Consider the following 19711-nt stretch of genomic DNA (forward strand, 5'->3'; position numbering starts at 1 on the left):
ATACAATGAAATTACCTTAAATGTGCTAGACACACAAAGAAAAAAGTTGATCAAAACTTGTTTTGCATTTAAAACTAACTGATTTATTAAATTAAAGAGATGTTATTTGTAGTTAGTGAATTGAATTCATTGTTTCTGGTCACTAAGTCCTTCAAGATTTTTTAACTAGTAGATCTCATACTCTCTCACTTACTTTTTATTTGTAGATTGGGAGTGGGAAACAAAGTATCCTAATTTTCAACTTCCAATTGGTTTCTTAACTTTGAATGAACTAATTGAATAAACTGAAGTGGAGAAAATATTCTCTCTGTACCTGTGGAAGATGTTACTGCTGTCAAAAGCTAGTTTAGCACTTCAACAAACTCAGGTTTCATGTTAGCGAATGACTTCCACCAGTTCAGTGGTTGGACTTTCTTTAAAACTTGGCAGCAAACATGTACAGCTTAATATTATTTGTTATATTTAATTTAAATTGTTTTAATGTATTATAAATTTAGTCCTTAAGATAGGTTGTCAATTTCAAGCTTAATTATAATTAGGTTTATTTTTTTAAACATACACCTGGATTTAATTTAAATAAAAAATCCAATTTATATAAATATATAGCGGTAAGTTTTAGCTACCCTCATTGTGACTTGAGCTACTGACAGAAAGAGGGCAGTCATCAAGTTTCCTGGCAACAGTTTAGCCTTTTTGAAAGCCTGTTGTACCTTGGGGAAGGCCTGGATAGTTTGAATTCTTGCTCAAAGGGTTGTATGGAAAGAGAATGAATATGGAAAGTGTGTTCTGGGGATGTTTGGCAGTGTACAGCTGTGCCCCTCTGTAGTGTCCTCTCAGTTCCCCATCTGTAAAATGGAGATGAATAACATGACCGTGCCTCACAGGTGTGTTATGAGATTAATACATTAAAAATTCTGAGATGCTCAGATGCTACATTGATTGGGTTCTTTTTTCCCCTCTTTTTTGGTTTTTGAGCTTTTGGGGGTCATATTTTCCAGTCTGTGTGCAATCATGAGGGCTGGAAACTTACTTCTTTTGGTTCTGATTCTTGTGCAATCCCATGACTTCAGGAACTGCGGCTTTGAGAAGAACACCAAATAACTTGAAGCTTGCAATAAAATTGCAGGAGTTGGCAATTACTGGGTGTGCATCAGCCTGGAATTGTGGACTACTGCATTAGAAAGAGCTATATCGGAGCAATCTAAGTGACAGAACAAATTTCAGTTGCTCTTTAACTTACCAACATTGAGCCCCCGCTCCTCCTCCATCTCCCCCAGATTTCCTTCAGATCCGCAGCACTCTGTGCCATGTATCTAACACAGGCTAGCGTCCTAAATGCTCATCTTTGTGATAGACTGGGCCTTAATTTTGAGAGCTGTGGACTGGAGTCTTAAATCTGTTTGTTCCTTTACTGTCTTTGTGCCAGATACTCGAATGTGAGAACAAAATGGATGTTTTGGTAGAAAATCTCATGATTCAATAAAATTTGGATCAGATTAATGAAAAACATAATGTTTTCCATCCCATAATTATTCAAAAGAAGGGCATCTGAGATTGTATGGGAGAGAAGAGTGCATTTTACTGTAAGGTCCTGCTAACATGCCTTAGGTGCTGCTAAATGGCCTTACTGCAGTATTTACCAATAAAGTCTCATTTACATGTGGAAGGAAGGGAAATGGCCAGTGAGCATGTAGTATATTTTTAAAAAGCCAGCTGGTGTAACAAGGGTGTTTTTTGTCAGGATAAGCAAACATTTTGGTATAATTTATTAATCGAGCCATGCAAATACCGAGTTGGTGTTCCAGCAGGAATAAGCCAGATGTAATCTCCAGCGCTACTTCATGGCCTCCGAGTCGAGTGGCAAAAAGACTCAAATGAACTGGAGCTTGTAAATTAATTGAGTGCTGCTGGGGCCTGATTCTGTGCGGTGCTGGTTAGCCTTCCACTCCCATTGTGCCCAGTGGGAGATGAGACCATTCAGAAGCACAAAGTGTTGGTGTCTTGGGCCAAAATTTTTAAACTTGGGTGCTTAAAGTTAGACATTTGCTTAAGTGACCTAGCTTTCAGCGGTGCTGAGCTCTAGCAGTTCTCATTGGCTTAACTTGGAAATTTTGGGTGCTTAACTCCCCTGAAAACTAGGTCAGTTATTTAGGTGCTTAAATATAGAATCAGGTGGCTAACGTTTGGGACACAAGCATGGGAATATTGGCTTTAGTAATGAACAGAAGAATAAAATGCTTTTGGTTTTGCTGCAAATCATAAATACGTAATGATCTCACCATGCTCACTGCTCTTTTTTTATACCTTCCACAAATTTTTCCCAGCCATCAGAGTCTTCAGATGAGATGTCAATGGTGTTCTACAAAGATTTGAACAAAAAATGAGCTAAATATATTTCTCTGTGTTGATTGCCCTAAATAAGAAGAGGTATAAAGTAAACAATCAACTTAATATTAACTTAAATCTGGTTTCCCCTTGTTTGTTTCCAAGTTGTGCTGGACAGTTCCATTCCTATGACCATCCCAACCTGTGTCCTTCTGTGATATCACCACAGCCCTTCAGTCCTGGGGGAAGATGGGATCTAGCCTAAAGTGACATCAGAAAAAAGTCTGTAAAATATATATCTTTATACCCTGGCTTAATTCCATAGGGTATACAATGATATTTTTAAAACCTCCACTTATCTGGTTTAACAGTCTGGCAAGGCTGAGTGCTAGTAGGTTAGCTGTGACAGCACAGAACTGTGGAAACAGTAACGGGAGACTTGGAAATGGCAGAGATGCTTAATGACTTCTTTGTTTCGGTCTTCACTGAGAAGTCTGAAGGAATGTCTAATATAGTGAATGCTTATGGGTAGGTTTAGAAGATAAAATAAAAAAAGAGCAAGTAAAAAATCACTTAGAAAAGTTAGATGCCTGCAAGTCGCCAGGGCCTGATGAAATGCATCCTAGAATACTCAAGGAGTTAATAGAGGAGGTATCTGAGCTTCTAGCTATTATCTTTGGGAAATCATGGGAGACAGGGGAGATTCCAGAAGACTGGAAGGGGGCAAATATAGTGCCCATCTATAAAAAGGGAAATAAAAACAACCCAGGAAACTACAGACCAGTTAGTTTAACTTCTGTGCCAGGGAAGATAATGGAGCAGGTAATTAAAGAAATCATCTGCAAACACTTGGAAGGTGGTAAGGTGATAGGGAATAGCCAGCATGAATTTGTAAAGAACAAATTGTGTCAAACCAATCTGATAGCTTCCTTTGATAGGATAACAAGCCTTGTGGATAAGGGAGAAGCGGTGGATGTGATATACCTAGACTTTAGTAAGGCATATGATACGGTCTCGCATGATATTCTTATAGATAAACTAGGGAAGTACAATTTAGATGGGGCTAGTATAAGGTGGGTGCATAACTGGCTGGATAACCGTACTCAGAGTAGTTGTTAATGGCTCCCAATCCTGCTGGAAAGGTATAACAAGTGGGGTTCCGCAGGGGTCTGTTTTGGGACCGGCTCTGTTCAATATCTTCATCAACGACTTAGATGTTGGCATAGAAAGTACGCTTATTAAGTTTGCGGACGATACCAAACTGGGAGGGATTGCAACTGCTTTGGAGGACAGGGTCAAAATTCAAAACCATCTGGACAAATTGGAGAAATGGTCTGAGGTAAACAGGATGAAGTTCAATAAAGATAAATGCAAAGTGCTCCACTTAGGAAGGAACAATCAGTTTCACACATAAAGAATGGGAAGAGACTGTCTAGGAAGGAGTATGGCAGAAAGAGATCTAGGGGTCATAGTAGACCACAAGCTTAATATGAGTCAACAGTGTGATACTGTTGCAAAAAAAGCAAACGTGATTCTGGGATGCATTAACAGGTGTGTTGTAAACAAGACACGAGAAGTCATGCTTTCGCTTTACTCTGCGCTGGTTAGGCCTCAACTGGAGTATTGTGTCCAGTTCTGGGCACCGCATTTCAAGAAAGATGTGGAGAAATTGGAGAGGGTCCAGAGAAGAGCAACGAGAATGATTAAAGGTCTTGAGAACATGACCTATGAAGGAAGGCTGAAGGAATTGGGTTTGTTTAGTTTGGAAAAGAGAAGACAGAGGGGACATGATAGCAGTTTTCAGGTATCTAAAAGGGTGTCATCAGGAGGAGGGAGAAAACTTGTTCACCTTAGCCTCCAATGATAGAACAAGAAGCAATGGGCTTAAACTGCAGCAAGGGAGATTTAGGTTGGACATTAGGAAAAAGTTCCTAACTGTCAGGGTAGTTAAACACTGGAATAGATTGCCTAGGGAAGTTGTGGAATCTCCATCTCTGGAGGTATTTAAGAGTAGGTTAGATAAATGTCTATTAGGGATGGTCTAGATAGTATTTGGTCCTGCCATGAGGGTATGGGACTGGACTTGATGACCTCTCAAGGTCCCTTCCAGTCCTAGAGTCTGAGTCTATGAGTCTATGCAGCAAAACAAAACTCACCAGTCTTCATTTCAAGGGGGACTCCAGAATTTATATTAAACAAACAAAAAACACCTCACATGTTGTTTATAATTAAGGCTGTCATGGAAGTCATGGATTCTGTGACTTTGTGACCTCTGTGATTTCTGCAGTGGCTGGTGGTGGCTCAGGGGCTGCCAGAGCTGGGCAGCTCCTGGGCCAGCAGCAGAAGTTTGGGGGTGTGGGAGGAGGCAAGTGGTTGGGAAGTGGGGGGGGGGGGTGCTTGCTTCGGGGTGGGGGGCTCCCTGGCTCCCACTGGCATTGCCCTGCTGCACCTCCTAGGTGGAGGGGCTAGGGGGCTCCGTGCTCTGCCCACAGGCCTCGCCCCCACAGCTCCCATTGGCTGTGGTTCCTGGCCAATTGGAGCTGTGGAACTGGCGCTTATAGCGGGAGCAGCATGCGGAACTCCCTGGCCCCTCTGCCATCTAGGACTGCAGGGAGACACACACCTGGGTAGGAAGCCCCTGATGGGCCCTGCAAACCTCCACCCCCCCAGCACCCGCACCACTCCCAGACTGCTCCTAGAGCACCCACGGCACCCCACCCACATTTTGGTTAGAGGTATATAGTAGAAGTCATGGACAAGTCATGGGCTGTGAATTTTTGTTTACTACCCGAGACATGTCCGTGACTTTTACTAAAAATACCTGTGACTAAAACGTAGCCTTATTTGTAATTGGTATGGCGCTGAATACCTCATCTACCTCTTAGCATTTATAATAATACCTAGCGCTTAAAAGAAACTTCTCATGAGTAGATCTTAAAGTTTTACAAAAGGGGTCAGTATCATTATTTCTCATTGTACAGATGGGAAACTGAGGAACAGAGCAGTGGAAAAAATTGCTCAAAGTCAACAGGTGAGCCTGTGTCAGAGCTGGGAATAGATCCCAGATCTTCTGAGTCCCCCTGTAGTGCCATATCCATTAGATCACACTTCAGTACACAAAAGTATATTTGCTTAGCCTGTGATCAGATCTGCAAGGATGACCCTTTGTATTGATGCCAATCATTGCTGACTTCAGTGGGGTTCTGTGCAGGTCCAGGACTTTGCAAAGAGAAATGCCGTTGCAAGACTGAGGAATTAATATGCGTTTATGGTTACAAGCTCAAATTTAAGTTATTTTTTATATAATATACTTTTGAAGTCTCGTAATATTTGGCATTTTTCTGAAAGCCCCAGATCCTGGAGTCATGGGATCATGAGAGACTCTGAGCTTTCATTTAAAAAAAAATTTTTTTTCTAGCCATTGTGGAGAAAACCTTTAAAACATGAACCATGAAAAAGCTTAAAAATCAGAAAACAGATTTAAAAAAAATCCAAGTATAGTATTTTTAAAAAGCTTGTGATTTTTAATTCAATTTCATGATTTTCTATACCTGGGACTGGCAGTACTGCTACATGAATGTATAAGCAGCAAAGAATCCTGTGGCACCTTATAGACTAACAGACGTTTTGGAGCATGAGCTTTCGTGGGTGGATACCCACTTCCTCAGATGCATGTAGTGGAAATTTCCAGGGGCAGGTATATATATGTTAGCAAGCAAGCTAGAGATAACAAGGTCAGTTCAATCAGGGAGGATGAGGCCCTGTTCTAGCAGTTGAGGTGTGAAAACCAAGAGAGGAGAAACTGGTTCTGTAGTTGGCAAGCCATTCACAGTCTTTGTTCAATCCTGAGCTGATGGTGTCAAATTTGCAGATGAACTGAAGCTCAGCAGTTTCTCTTTGAAGTCTGGTCCTGAAGTTTTTTTGCTGCAGGATGGCCACCTTAAGGTCTGCTATAGTGTGGCCAGGGAGGTTGAAGTGCTCTCCTACAGGTTTTTGTATATTGCCATTCCTAATGTCTGATTTGTGTCCATTTATCCTTTTCCGTAGAGACTGTCCAGTTTGGCCGATGTACATAGCAGAGGGGCATTGCTGGCATATGATGGCGTATATTACATTGGTGGATGTGCAGGTGAATGAACCAGTGATGGTGTGGCTGATCTGGTTAGGTCCTGTGATGGTGTCGCTGGTGTAGAGATGTGGGCAGAGTTGGCATCGAGGTTTGTTGCATGGATTGGTTCCTGAGCTAGAGTTGTTATGGTGTGGTGTGCAGTTACTGGTGAGAATATGTTTCAGGTTGGCAGGTTGTCTGTGGGTAAGGACTGGCCTGCCACCCAAGGCCTGTGAAAGTGTGGGATCATTGTCCAGGATGGGTTGTAGATCCTTGATGATGCCTTGGAGGGGTTTTAGCTGGGGGCTGTATGTGATGGCCAGTGGAGTCCTGTTGGTTTCTTTCTTGGGTTTGTCTTGCAGTAGGAGGCTTCTGGGTACACGTCTGGCTCTGTTGATCTGTTTTCTTATTTCCTCGTGCGGGTATTGTAGTTTTGAGAATGCTTGGTGGAGATTTTGTAGGAGTTGGTCTCTGTCTGAGGGGTTAGAGCAGATGCGGTTGTACCTCAGTGCTTGGCTGTAGACAATGGATCGTGACAGATCCAAACTAACACAGCTACCCCTCTGATACATGAATGTATGACATTAAAAGGTAGGGTAAATGATACAATGATGGAAACAATTCCGCATAAGGAAAGTACTGGAAATCACAAGGGGAAAGCCTTCCGGTACCCTTGTTAAAACATATACTGATTTATATTTTTCATTGTGTAGTGTAGGCACAAGGCCACTCAGAGTAGGCAGCAGGGGACAGGTACCCATAATGTTATTACTTGACTGAGACATTAATAAGAGTACATTGCAGGAGATACAACATTTTAAAGACAGTCAGGCAAGCAATAATTGCTCATTCTATTGTCAGTTCAGTGGAACAGAACGTTTAAGCAGAACCTGTGATGCAAATCAGCCATTGCTGTCGTCTAACAAATGATGAGTTTTGGTGAAATGCAATGGAAATGTTCATGCAAAATCCCTTTTAATAAGAAAACAAGTCTTTCATAACATTTTAGGTCAACTTAGCTGTGGCCCGATATTGAAAAGTTGTAGAAATAAGCTTTTAAAAAACTTAAGCCCAATAAAAATGTTTCCACGCTTAGGCCTGGTCTATACTGGGCGGGTGGGGCGGGGGGGAATATCAATTTAAGATATGCAACTTCAGCTATGAGAGTAGCGTAGCTGAAGTCAACGTATCTTAGATTGAATTAAAATTACTTACTTTGCGTCCTCGCAGCACGCTGCGGCTTCCTCGCTGACTTTGCTTCTGCCTCTCGCTGAGCTGGAGTTCAGCAGTCAACGGGAGAGCAATCAGGGATTGATTTATCACGTCTACACTACACACAATAAATCGATCCCCGATAGATCGATTGCTACCTGCCAATCCGGTTGGTAGTATAGACTGTACCATTAAAAAATCCAATGAACGGAGTCAATTTAAAACCCATAAACATCCCATTCAGTGTTTGAACCGCAGGGTGGGTAAATAAATAATTATCACCCCTTACAGATGGAGAAATTGAGGCAGAGAGTTTAAGGTTACGAAAGGTCTGAATTTTCATATATACATATAATTTGCAATTACACAACTGTAAACTTTTGTGCTATAGATATTATCACTAAGGCTATGATTTTAGTCATGGACATTTTTAGTAAAAGTCATGGACAGTTCATGGGCAATTAACAAAAATTCAGAAAGCTGTGACCTGACCCTGACTTTTACTACAAATGTCTATGACAAAACAGGAAGGGAGGAGAGTCCAGCACCCTGCCCTGCTGTGGCTTGGAGCTGGAAGGGACCCCCACCTGTGGTGGCTGGGGAGCTGCAGGGGACTCCCCCCCACATCCGTGGGGACTGGGGAGCTGTGGAGGATTCCTCCACACTACCCATGGCCCCAGTGGCTGGGAAGCTACCAGGAGATTCCCCCCTCCTGCCACCTGTGGCGGCTGGGGAACCGCGCAGCTCCTGGCTACCTTGGGAGGTGGGGGTACCCTGCAGCTTCCAGCAGCTGCGGGCTGAAGTCATGGAGATCTGCTGGTGGAGATCCATGACCAAATCGTAACCTTAATTATCATTTGTGCTGCTTTAGTACACCTCAGCGTAAGTGTTATTGCTGTTTAATACAATTAAGTATTTGTCAGTTAGGAGCATACCTACATTTGTATGTCAGCTTACGGGGAAAAAGGTTCAGCTTAACTCGGGAGTTGAGAAATATGTTAACTTTCAGATCTGATGGACAGCGGGGCAAATTCTGTACAATAAACTCTCACTAAAGTGGAGGAAAAATAATATAAAAGATCTTAAAGCAACTATCTGCAATTCTGCATGAAAACATTAGAACAACATTTTGAAGACATCATGCCCAAAATTTTTAAAAATAATTGGGCTTCTAAAATCATATTTAGGTACCTGCCCAATTTTCAAAAGTGCTGATCATGCAGCAGCTCTCATGTTTGTCAGACAGGAGCATACATTTGAATTTAGAAGCCTATCTTTAGGCTCCAGTTTTTGGAAATCTTGGCCCCTGAGGATAGCTCATGAGAGAGGCAAATACAGTTCCCATCATCATGACAAAAAATAAAATAAATATTAGGATATTCACTCTTTAATACAATTTTGTTGGGGTATCTGTCTGTGAAACCATTTCTGACCTAGTTCTTGAACACACTGGGATGTTATCTTGCAAACAACTACAAACCTGAGTAAATTCACTCACGTGAGTTGTGATGGGACTACTTATGTGAGTAAAGTTATTCGTGTGCTTGATTACTGGATTGGAGCCTGTCAGTATTGAAGCTGTGCTCAGAGAAGAGACACAAATCAGTGTTGTGTATAGTGCATATTTCATGGCAAGGTAATGAAAATACTTAACAGTAAGCAGAACTTGTAGAACATGTCTGTCACTGCAGATACATCATATCTTCATAAAATCATAGAAATATAGGGCGGGAAGGGACCTTGAGAAGTCATCTAGTCCAGCCCTTGCTCTAAGGCAGGTCCAAGTAAACTTAGACCATCTTGACATGTTTGTCTAATGTATTTTTAAAAACCTCCAAGAATGGGGATTCCACAGCTTTCTTTGGAAGCTTATTTCAGTGCTTAATTATCCTTATAGTTAGAAAGTTTTTCCTAATATGCAACCTAAATCTCCCTTTCTGCAGATTAAGTTAATTACTACTTATCCCACATTCAGCGGACATGGAGAACAATTGATTACTGTCTTCTTTATAATAGCTTTTAATATATTTGAAGTGTTATCAGGTCCCCCATCCATCTTCTTTTCACAAGACTAAACATACCCTGTTTTTTTAATCTTTCCTTATAGGTCAAATTTGCTAAATCTTTTATCATTTTTATTGCTCTCTCTAGTTTGTCCACATCTTTCCTAAAGTGTGGTGCCCAGAAATGGACATAGTACTTAAGCTGAGGCCTCACCAGTGCTGAGTAGAGCAGACAATTACCTCCTGTGTCTTACATATGATGCTTATGTTTATACATCGCAGAAAGATATTAGCCTTTTTTGCAGCTGTATCACATTGTTGACTCGTATTCAGTTTATGATCCACTATAGCCCCCAGATCCTTTTCAGCAGTACTACTGCCTCACCAGTTGTGCATTTGATGATAATATGATCATAAATTTAGTATTAGTATATAATGATAACAACATATTACAGGGTGCTGCTGGGTACATAGATCTAAGCTAGAAGAAAAAAATGTATTATTTTCTGGGGCTATCAAGCGATTAAAAAATTAATCACGATTAATCCTGCGATTAAAACAATTGCAATTAATTGCACTGTTAAACAGTAATAGAGTACCATTTATTTAATTTTTTAAATGTTTTCTACATTGTCAAATATATTGACTTCAATTACAACACACTACAAAATGTACACTGCTCACTTTATGTTTATTTTTTATTACAAGTACTTGAACTGTAAAAAACAAAAGAAATAATGTTTTTCAATTCACCTAATACAAGTACTGTGGTGCAATCTCTTTATCATAAAAGTTGAACTTACAAATTCAGAATTATGTACAAAAAAATAACTGCACTCAAAAACAAAACAATGTAAAGGTTTAGAGCCTTCAAGTCCACTCAGTCCTACTTCTTGTTCAGCCAATTGCTCAGACAAACAAGTTTGTTTACATGTGCAGGAGATAATGCTGCCTGCTTCTTGTCTACAGTGTCATCTGAAAATGAGAACAGATGTTCTCATGGCACTGTTGTAGCTGGCAGCACAAGATATTTACGTGCCAGATGTGCTGAAGATTCATATGTCCCTTCGTGCTTCAACCATCATTCCAGGGGACATGCATCCATGCTGATGACAGATTCTGCGCAATAACAGTCCAAAGTAGTGTGGACTAACACATGTACATTTTCAATGTCTGAGTCAGATGCCACCAGCAGAAGGTTGATTTTCTTTTTTAGTGGTTTGCATTCTGTAGTTTCCTCACCGGAGTGTTGCTCTTTTAAGAAATTTGAAAGCATGCGCCACACCTCGTTCTTCTCAGATTTTGGAAGGCACTTCAGATTCTTAAACCTTGGGTCAAGTGCTGTAGCTATCTTTAGAAATTTCATATTGATATCTTGTTTGCATTTTGTCAGATTTGCAGTGAAAGTGTTCTTAATACAAACAACATGTGCTGGGTCATCATCCAAGACTGCTATAACATGAAATATATGGCAGAATGTGAGTAAAATGGAGCAGGAGACATACAATTCTCCCCCACGGAGTTCAGTCACAAATTTAATTAACACATTATTTTTTAACGAGCATCATCGGCATGGAAGCGTGTTCTCTGGAATGGTGGCTGAAGCATGAAGGAACATACGAATGTTTAGCATATCTAGCACGTAAATACCTTGCAATGCCGGCTACAAAAGTGCAATGTAAACACCTGTTCTCACTTTCTGATGCCATTGTAAATAAGAAGAGGGCAGCACTATCTCCTGTAAATGTAAACAAACGCGTTTGTCTTCAAAATTGGCTGAACAAGAGGTAGGACTGAGTGGACTTGTAGGCTTTGAAGTTTTACATTTTTTTTTTTTGAGTGCAGTTATGTAACCAAAAAAAATCTATATTTGTAAGTTGCGCTTTCACCAAACAGAAATTGCACTACAGTACTTGTATGAGGTGAATAAAAAATTACTATTTCTTTTGTTTATCTTTTACAGTGCAAATATTTGTAATCAAGAAAAATATATACTTTGATTTCAATTAGAACACAGAATACTATATATATATATATATATATATATATATATATATATATATATATATATATATATATATATATATGAAAATGTAGAAAAACATGCAAAATATTTAATACATTTCAATTGGTATTCTATTGTTTAACAGCATGATTAAAACTGCAATTAATTGCAATTCATTTTTTAATCATGATTAATTTTTTTGAGTTAATCGCGAGAGTTGTCTGCAATTAATAGACAGCCTTATTATTTTCTCAATACATGTGGTCACATAGTTAAAGGCTGTATTGTAGTGTGTATACATGAGAGGTCAGAGCTAAGGTTGTGCATGATTTTTGCATTTCTTGGCTTGAGTGCTTCACTGTGCAAACTTAATGGTCTGTTAACATTAGGTTTTATTTGCATGGATTTCTATTTTTTGTGTGGACAGTTCCTTTACACAATTATTGGTGCTCTTATGCCAGTTTATGAACATCCACAACTAATGTGAAACCAGTTTTAAAACACCAAGCAAACCCAGAAAACTCCACATGCTCCAGGGAAGTCCGCTTAGTGTAGGTTTTCCAGATAACACTGGAAAGCTAACACAGTATCTGTTACATTAAGTCTTGATATCATTATCCCACTTGTGTTGTAGAGTCATGCCATGAGGCATTGCACAGCCAAGTGTGAGAATTGTCGCTGTCTAGAAAGGAATAGGACATTCAGGTCAGAGTTTGTAGTTCACAGACATTATCTCTAATGAAGGAACTCTGAGAGAATACTGTGTGCTAGAGCAATGGTTCTCAAGCAGTGGTACGCGTATCCCTGAGAGCATGCAGGTCTTCCAAGGGATACATCAACTCATCTAGATATTTACCTAGTTTTACAACAGGCTACATAAAAAGCACTAGTGAAATTATTACAAACTAAAATTTAATACAATGAGTTGTTTATACCGCTCTATATACTATACACTGAAATGTAAGTACTATATTGATATTCCAATTGATTTATTTTATAATTAGTGCTAAAAATGAGAAAGTAAGCAATTTTTCAGTAACAGCTTGCTGTGACGCTTTTATATTTTTATGTCTGATTTTGTAAGCAAGTAGTTTTTAAGCAAGGTGAAACTTGGGGTATGCAAGACAAGTCGCAGACTCCAGAAAGGGGTACAGTAGTCTGGAAACGTTGAGAGCCACTGTGCTAGGTTAATCTCTGACATACCAGTTAAATAGCATGTAAATAGCTGTAGGCTCAGATACTGTAACATTCAGGAGACTTAGGATTGATTGATTACTTTGTAAAAAGACAGCAGCTCTGTGTTTCACGTTATGGTTAATTATATCATAGTTGATGGCATCATACTATGTGCATGTATAACATGAGAAATGTGCCTATTAGACAAACACTAGGTGCTAGCCGGTTCTAGTTGCTTGTCCCACACCATTCATTTAAGCAGCAAAAAATGTAAAAGTATATAGTTACTGTTAATTTCATTGGGGGTTTGTTAACTTCAGTGTATCTAATCCTTACTTTTACAGCCTTTTATTACATTAAAAGAGTATCATTTATCTCATGATTCTTGCCCATAAACAGCTAAACAGTACTTGACATTTAAAGAGATTTTCTGTTGTGCACTTGTATAGTCAAAGAGTAATACTAATCCTATTAAAGATATTATGTCATGGAGGCATTCCTTGGGGGAAGGCTTGTTCTAATTGGCTAGATGTAAAGTAGAGGGGAGGGGCTATCCAGAGAGTGGATGTATTACTTGATAGTTAGGTCAGGGATTTCTGTGGGAAATGCCCAGTGGTTGCAGTTGCTGATGATTTCACATCAACAGCAGTGCAACACTGAGAGTGAGCTCCAATAGCTGATTACTGAATGAGATACTGCAAACGGGTTAAAAAAAAATGAACGGCATGTGAGAAGCAGTCAGAGTGAGGCAGAGAAGAGAGCTGAGAGAGCAAAAAAAGTGCTCAGGCTGGAGAAAGTCTTCCCCAGATGTACTGGACTGCCCTTTTGGAAATGGATATAAGGACCATCTGCTGTCTGTAGATCAGAGGACTGAGAGTGAGAAGAAAGGGTTTGTGGTATTTTAAATAAAAAGATAAGTTATTCATAACCAATTCATCAAGACGTCATGAGATTGTTCCTGCATGGGATGCTGGTGCATAAATCAAAGCTGCAGATACCTATTGTACAGCTTACTTTGATATAAAAAAGAAAAAAGAGCAGCAATGCAGGGAATATTGCAATAAATTTTACAGTGGTTATGTGATTTGTTTATTAAGATAAAGAAAAATCATCCTTGCATGACTGTGGAGTTCATAAGGCACTGCGTTTTAATGCTGAGAGATGCTAGACATTAAATCTGACAACTGTGAAAAGAGAGATCATGGAGAAGTCAAGTAGTGAGGATTCTTCAATTCACCGTAGTCCATCTTTGGATAGCAAGGACTCGGACTTTGCTAAACCTTCTACCTCAGGCAGGCAGTTTGGTCGAGGTTTTACTGCTGGAGCTTTTTACGGCACTGCTGGATCACGGACACAGAGCCACACCGGGGCTGGAACAGGGACTGGCATTGGAACTGGGACTGGCATAAAAAGTGACAAATACAATGCACCCAAAGGCAACAAATATGTGGTGTTTTACCTGGATCTATCTTTTGTTTTCCTTTTAGAATTTAAGAAGTGCAACATGGCAAGAGGCTGCCTGTGTTGTTTGAAATACATGATGTTCCTTTTCAATTTAATGTTTTGGGTGAGTACTGCCTTTTTTTCAATTGCCTTCATTTGTTAGAGTTCTCTGTACTACTGCATTATGTGCATGGTGCATCTTTTCAGCACTACCGTAAGCTTTTTTTTTTCTTCCCCTCTCTTGTACCTGCATGGAATATTTACAGTGCTAAATCTGTGCCCTATGGGAAAATGTACATGTTTCCTACAGATTTTACCTTCCCATTACTCTAGTTTGATTACAGATTATTAAAACTGGAGTCTTTTAATTCATGTATTTTGACCAGGATAAATTAAAGGAGGACAGGACCTATTTACCATTTAAAATGATCCAAATCAGTTAAGTGGAATTTTTTACATTCTTGTATAATGCCTTATGCTGTTTTAAGTTGCAGGTTAGTTTAAACCTGAATTACGTTTTTGTTGTCCCCATCAATCTTCCCTACTTTTCTAATGTAATTGACAAACTGCTTTTCAAACTGAATGAAGTTTGGTCTCTTTTTTTCCACCTTTTTAAAATATACATATATTCTAGTCCTTAAGATGTCAGCACAAATGTAAAACGACTGGAATGAAAAATGACTCCTGATTCAGTTTCAGTCGCAGTTGTCCAAATTGGTGTGTTAAGTTGGAGACTAGCTCTTGCTTTTGAGGGATCAAAATTGATTTTCCTCTATCAGCCATGGAGCGTGAGGAGTTGTAACAATGCTTCAGCAAACAGATTCAAAGTGTAATGACTACTTTGAGCAAACTAATGTCTTGTACACTTGGAAAACAAGGATGTGAAGTCAGCCAGCTACTAGGCATCCCCGTTTGAACAATATGGGGGGGTGGAGGGAATGCAAGCAAATTGAAATGTCAAGTAGGTTTCAATAGCGCGCAGCACAAAATTGTTTTATCAGAATTAAAGGTCAGCAGTTTTGTGATGATTAGGAAAAGCAATTATAATATTAATGCCTTTGAACTTAAAAATCAAGATTATAATTCAGAAATAAAAAACATACCTCAGAGGTAAATGAAAATGTAGTTTTGTTACCTTATTTTTAAGGTAGAAGGATATTAAAGTCCAATTTGGATAGATATTTCTGTTGTGGAGAAGTCAACATTGAAATTAAGAGCCGTGTCTCTGTCTTAGCCACCGGCTTTTCTGTTTAGCTGACCCACTTACAGAAATAACTTTTAGCAGTTGAAGGGAATGGGAGACCTCATAGGGCACTGGCGACTCATGCATCAGTGAGCTTCAGTAGTAATGTGCTGAAACATTTCCATCGTGGAAGATGTGGGAATCTGACAGAGAATCTTCTGAGTAGGTTTCACAGATGGTTGGGGCGGCAAGGGGTCACTCAGGAACATCATTCATGATTTTTCACTACATGAATCCTACCAGAAATTTGCCTCACTTCTTTCTGGAATCCCTGTTAAGATATAAATTTGTTACCAGACTGGGCTGTTCATGCCAATTCTGCTTTACTCTGACTCCTTTGAAATATTTTCCTATGCTAAGTATTGCCATTAGTTTTTAGTAAATGGGACACTAGATGGGGAGGGTTCTGAGTTACTACAGAGAATTCTTTCCCAGGTGTCTGGCTGAGGGGTCTTGCCCACGTGCTCAGGATCTAACTGATCACCATATTTGGGGTCGGGAAGGAATTTTCCCCTAAGTCAGATTGGTAGAGACCCTTTTTTTCTTCCTCTGCTGCCTGTGGCGTGGGTCACTTGCAGGTTAAACTAGTGTAAATGTTGTTGTCTCTGTAACTTGAAGTCTTTAAATCATGATATGAGGACTTCAGTAACTCAGCCAGAGGTTAGGAGTCTATTACAGGAGTGGGTGAGTGAGGTTCTGTGGCCTGCAATGTGCAGGAGGTCATACTAGATGATCATGATGGTCCCTTCTGATCTTAAAGTCTATGAGTAGATTACTCCTGTTCTTATTGCTCTTGTTCTGTGTGATCAGTCCCTAGGTATCCCTCCAAACTTCACGCAGTATAATGGTATTAGATCTCTATTTCATCTCCTTCCCAAATAACAGTTTTCTAGGTTGTCCATAGTTAGGTCTTAAAACTCTGTTTTTGTATCTTTTTAGTTCTTGCTATTTCCCCCCCAACTTTCCAGTGACCCTGTTTGTGTGGTCCCTTCATGAACTCACTCCATCCTATTGCAGATCTTCTCTCTCTGCGCAACTTTCTGATTCCCCTTCTCATCTACCACAGGACTCTTCTCTGTCTCTCCATACAGTCTCATTATTGTTGAGGCCAAGACTTACTCTGCAGCTCCTCCTACTGGGACAGCCTTCCTGTACCTCTGCACCTCATCAACTCTCCCTCTCATCTGAACTCTTGCCTGAAAATCTTTCTTTTGTTTCTTGGTTTACACCATTTTTCTTTTTCTTTTCTTATTAATCTTTGTCTCTGTATTCATCATGGTAACTCTGTCAATTGTTCTGAGATGCTCTTTGTCTGAGCCTGACTACTCAGAAGGTAAACGTTGGTGTAGAATGATGAATCTGTAGGATTTTAGAGAAGTGCTGAATACAAACTAGCAAGTTTTCAAAGTTGTTTGCAACAGGGGTTGGCTCAATTTGCATTGTAGAAACTGTTGAAAAGCTCCCCCTTTTTACAAAAACATCTGTTGTGTTAAACTGAAGCTCTGAGACTCTTGTGCGTCCGTCTATTATTTTCAGTGGCCGGCTGTACCACTCAATGCTACTATTGAGTGTTGATTATTTTTAACCAAAACGTTTCATCCTTTTGTGCTTTGCTGCACTCGGCTGAAAGTTGTGTATATTTTGTAAAATTCTGGGTCAATTAGATAAAGGATGCTATGGGCAGGTGTCTGCCCGATTTTTGACATTGCACATTGGTCTTGATCTGACCTACTGTTAGGTTTCTTAGGTACCATCCCAGCTTTGCCAATGTTCCTTAACACTGATCTTCAGCAACCTCTGCTGTTCCAGTCCTGGGCTTCCCAAACAGCTCTGCCAATGTCCCTCAGTCCTGCCCTACAGCCCCCTTGCCATTCCAGTCCAGGGCTCCCTACACAGCTCTGCCAATGCCCTTCAATCCCACTTGGCAGCATCCTTGCTATTTCAAGCCTCTCCTACCAGATCTGTCAATGCACCTCCGGCCTGCCCTATGACACACACCCTATTACTGCAGTTCAAAACTCTTGTCCCCACCATCTCTGTCAGTAAATTTAATTTTGGAACTATAACAGCCCCTGCTGCTGAGGTTATATGTCCCCACACAGCTCTGCCAATACACCTCAGTTTAAACTCATGAAGTTCTGGGCTTTTCACGAGCAGTGGCGGCCAACTTGTTAAAGACTATTGTGGTGGCTTTGTGATGTGCAGTATTTTCCTCAAAGGGCTCATTTTAGACCACCAAACCACCCTGATCCTGTGACTTAACCTAAAATGTGAATCTGAGTCTCTAGAGATGAAAGATGAACACCTTAAATCAATATCCTCTCTCCTGGCAAGTGGAAGAGACGATGTTTCATGAGTTTATTTGGATAAGTCTAAATTGAAAGTGACAAATTATGTTTCAGGGACCCTGCAATCAGGTGCCAATCTACCCGCTGTCTGTTGAATTATCCTATTAATGAATACTGCAACATATGAATTTGTATGGCATGCTGTTGTGGTTCTGCAAAATGCAGTAGATAGGGGTTATTTAGAAGTCAGTGGTACTTCATCCCTATATGTTTTGCAAGTAATATCTTTTGAGGTCTCTCGTCCTACACACTATCTTCAAATGTTGGGTCCTTCTAGCTAAGGAGCGCTGGGCAGTGTCCCTTTTTAAGTCCCATCAGTCTTGCTCTTGAGCAGTCACCCAGAAAATGAGGCCAGTGGTTCCTCTTTCACCATTCACAGCCTGGCAACGAGGGGCCAAGCCTGAAACCTAGCTAATCTGAGATCCCCCATCCGGCAGCTAGTTGTGCTGCCCCTAAACCACTGGCCTGGCTCAAAGGGTGCCCATCTGAAGATGCTACAGATGCAGTGGTTAGAATACAGTTTGCACAGCCAAATACGTAAATGGGCCATCTCTGTGTTGGCCTTGGTGAACAGGTGGTATATTATTTCTGCAGATGATCATTTTAATCGCCACATCAAGAATTGTGTTAAATGTATAGCATCTTAGTCATCTGTACCCTTGACAAGAAAATGCACTTCTTAATTTAGTACCAGGTGGACTAACTAGCCTATAATGTGGGATGCATCGATTGCGTTGAAAAAGATGCATCCTGCTCTATATGGGCATATCAATAACTTGAAACAGAAGGTATTTTTCACTATATTGCTAAGACCTTCAGGTATTTTCTGTGGCCCTATGTGATTCTTAGCAGTTGTTCTCGGCCATCTGGCTTTGCTTTCTTTTGGAGATTAGAAAAGTCTGAGCTGAGGGTTAAGGAAGCTTATAGTATTTAATTGTGTGGCTAGGATGGTGGTTTATACTGAATTCATCTTAAGTGCATAATATGTTTGACAAAAAGTCTGTGCACGTACGTATATTAGTTGGTTCAATTTGCCTTCCAGAGCATTTATGTGCAAATGAATCAAGTTTGCGAAGTGGCCAATACAGGCTCATAGAAGAAATCAAATATTGATGTTTGTTTATACAAATAGCAGCCTAATTAGTAAGAAAGAAAACTGCTAAATATAAAGATTGGATATGGGTTAATACAAAATATTTAACTTCAGTGCATTATCCAGAAAGAGTGAGTGTTACAACAACTGTTTATGGAACATACTGTGAAGACTTTAATAAGTTGTTATGAATAGAACAGTAAACTTTCAAAAATAAATGGAAGTTCACTTTTCCTATTTAAGCAAGGGAAATTTTGAAGTAAGAATATTTGATCAGAGTTACAGTTGACAACTTTGCGTATGGCGTTTGGTGCATGGATAAATGTTAGGTTGCCCTATTCATTTAAGTAAGGGCAATTAGTCCCAAATGGTCCATATATTTTGGAATGTTCAGAGTATAAATTTTGATAGATTTTAGCATAGCTTATTTGTTTAAATTTGCTAATGTGATGCGTTTGTACTCTGTGAACTTTTGGTGAGAGAGAAAATCATACTGAGATTTAATGTCATCATGGGTAAAAAAACTAAGAATAGGCAGTAAGTTAACTTAATGTGGTTCTTTTGTTAGATTAAGCCTGCCTGTATGTTTCTTTGACAAAAAATACAACCCCCCCCCGTTAAGAATTTAAATAATATTTATAGGTATATTGTCACTTAAAGTTATTATTATTGACATTAATCTTGTTCAAAAGTAGATGAAATTAGTGAAGGTCAAAGTCAGATTAAGTTATATACACATTTTTGCAAATTCAAAT

The 19711-nt window shown here is 39.8% G+C and overlaps 1 protein-coding gene across 3 annotated transcripts in view; it reads left to right on the plus strand.

Annotated features, from left to right (window-relative positions):
* The window catches only part of TSPAN9 (tetraspanin 9), a 285562-nt gene that overhangs the window by 116235 nt on the left and 149616 nt on the right, over positions 1-19711 (plus strand). For 2 of the 3 annotated variants that reach the window (XM_030538453.1, XM_030538462.1), the window contains one exon: positions 14317-14396. In XM_030538453.1, coding sequence (XP_030394313.1) covers positions 14334-14396 — 63 coding nt within the window. In that variant the 5' untranslated portion in view covers positions 14317-14333. Of the gene's footprint in view, positions 1-13474; positions 14397-19711 lie in introns of those variants that run through there. The other variant, XM_030538447.1, reaches the window with a different exon arrangement.

The sequence above is a fragment of the Gopherus evgoodei genome, chromosome 1 (genome assembly GCF_007399415.2).
Source record: "Gopherus evgoodei ecotype Sinaloan lineage chromosome 1, rGopEvg1_v1.p, whole genome shotgun sequence".
Lineage (NCBI taxonomy): Eukaryota > Metazoa > Chordata > Testudines > Testudinidae > Gopherus > Gopherus evgoodei.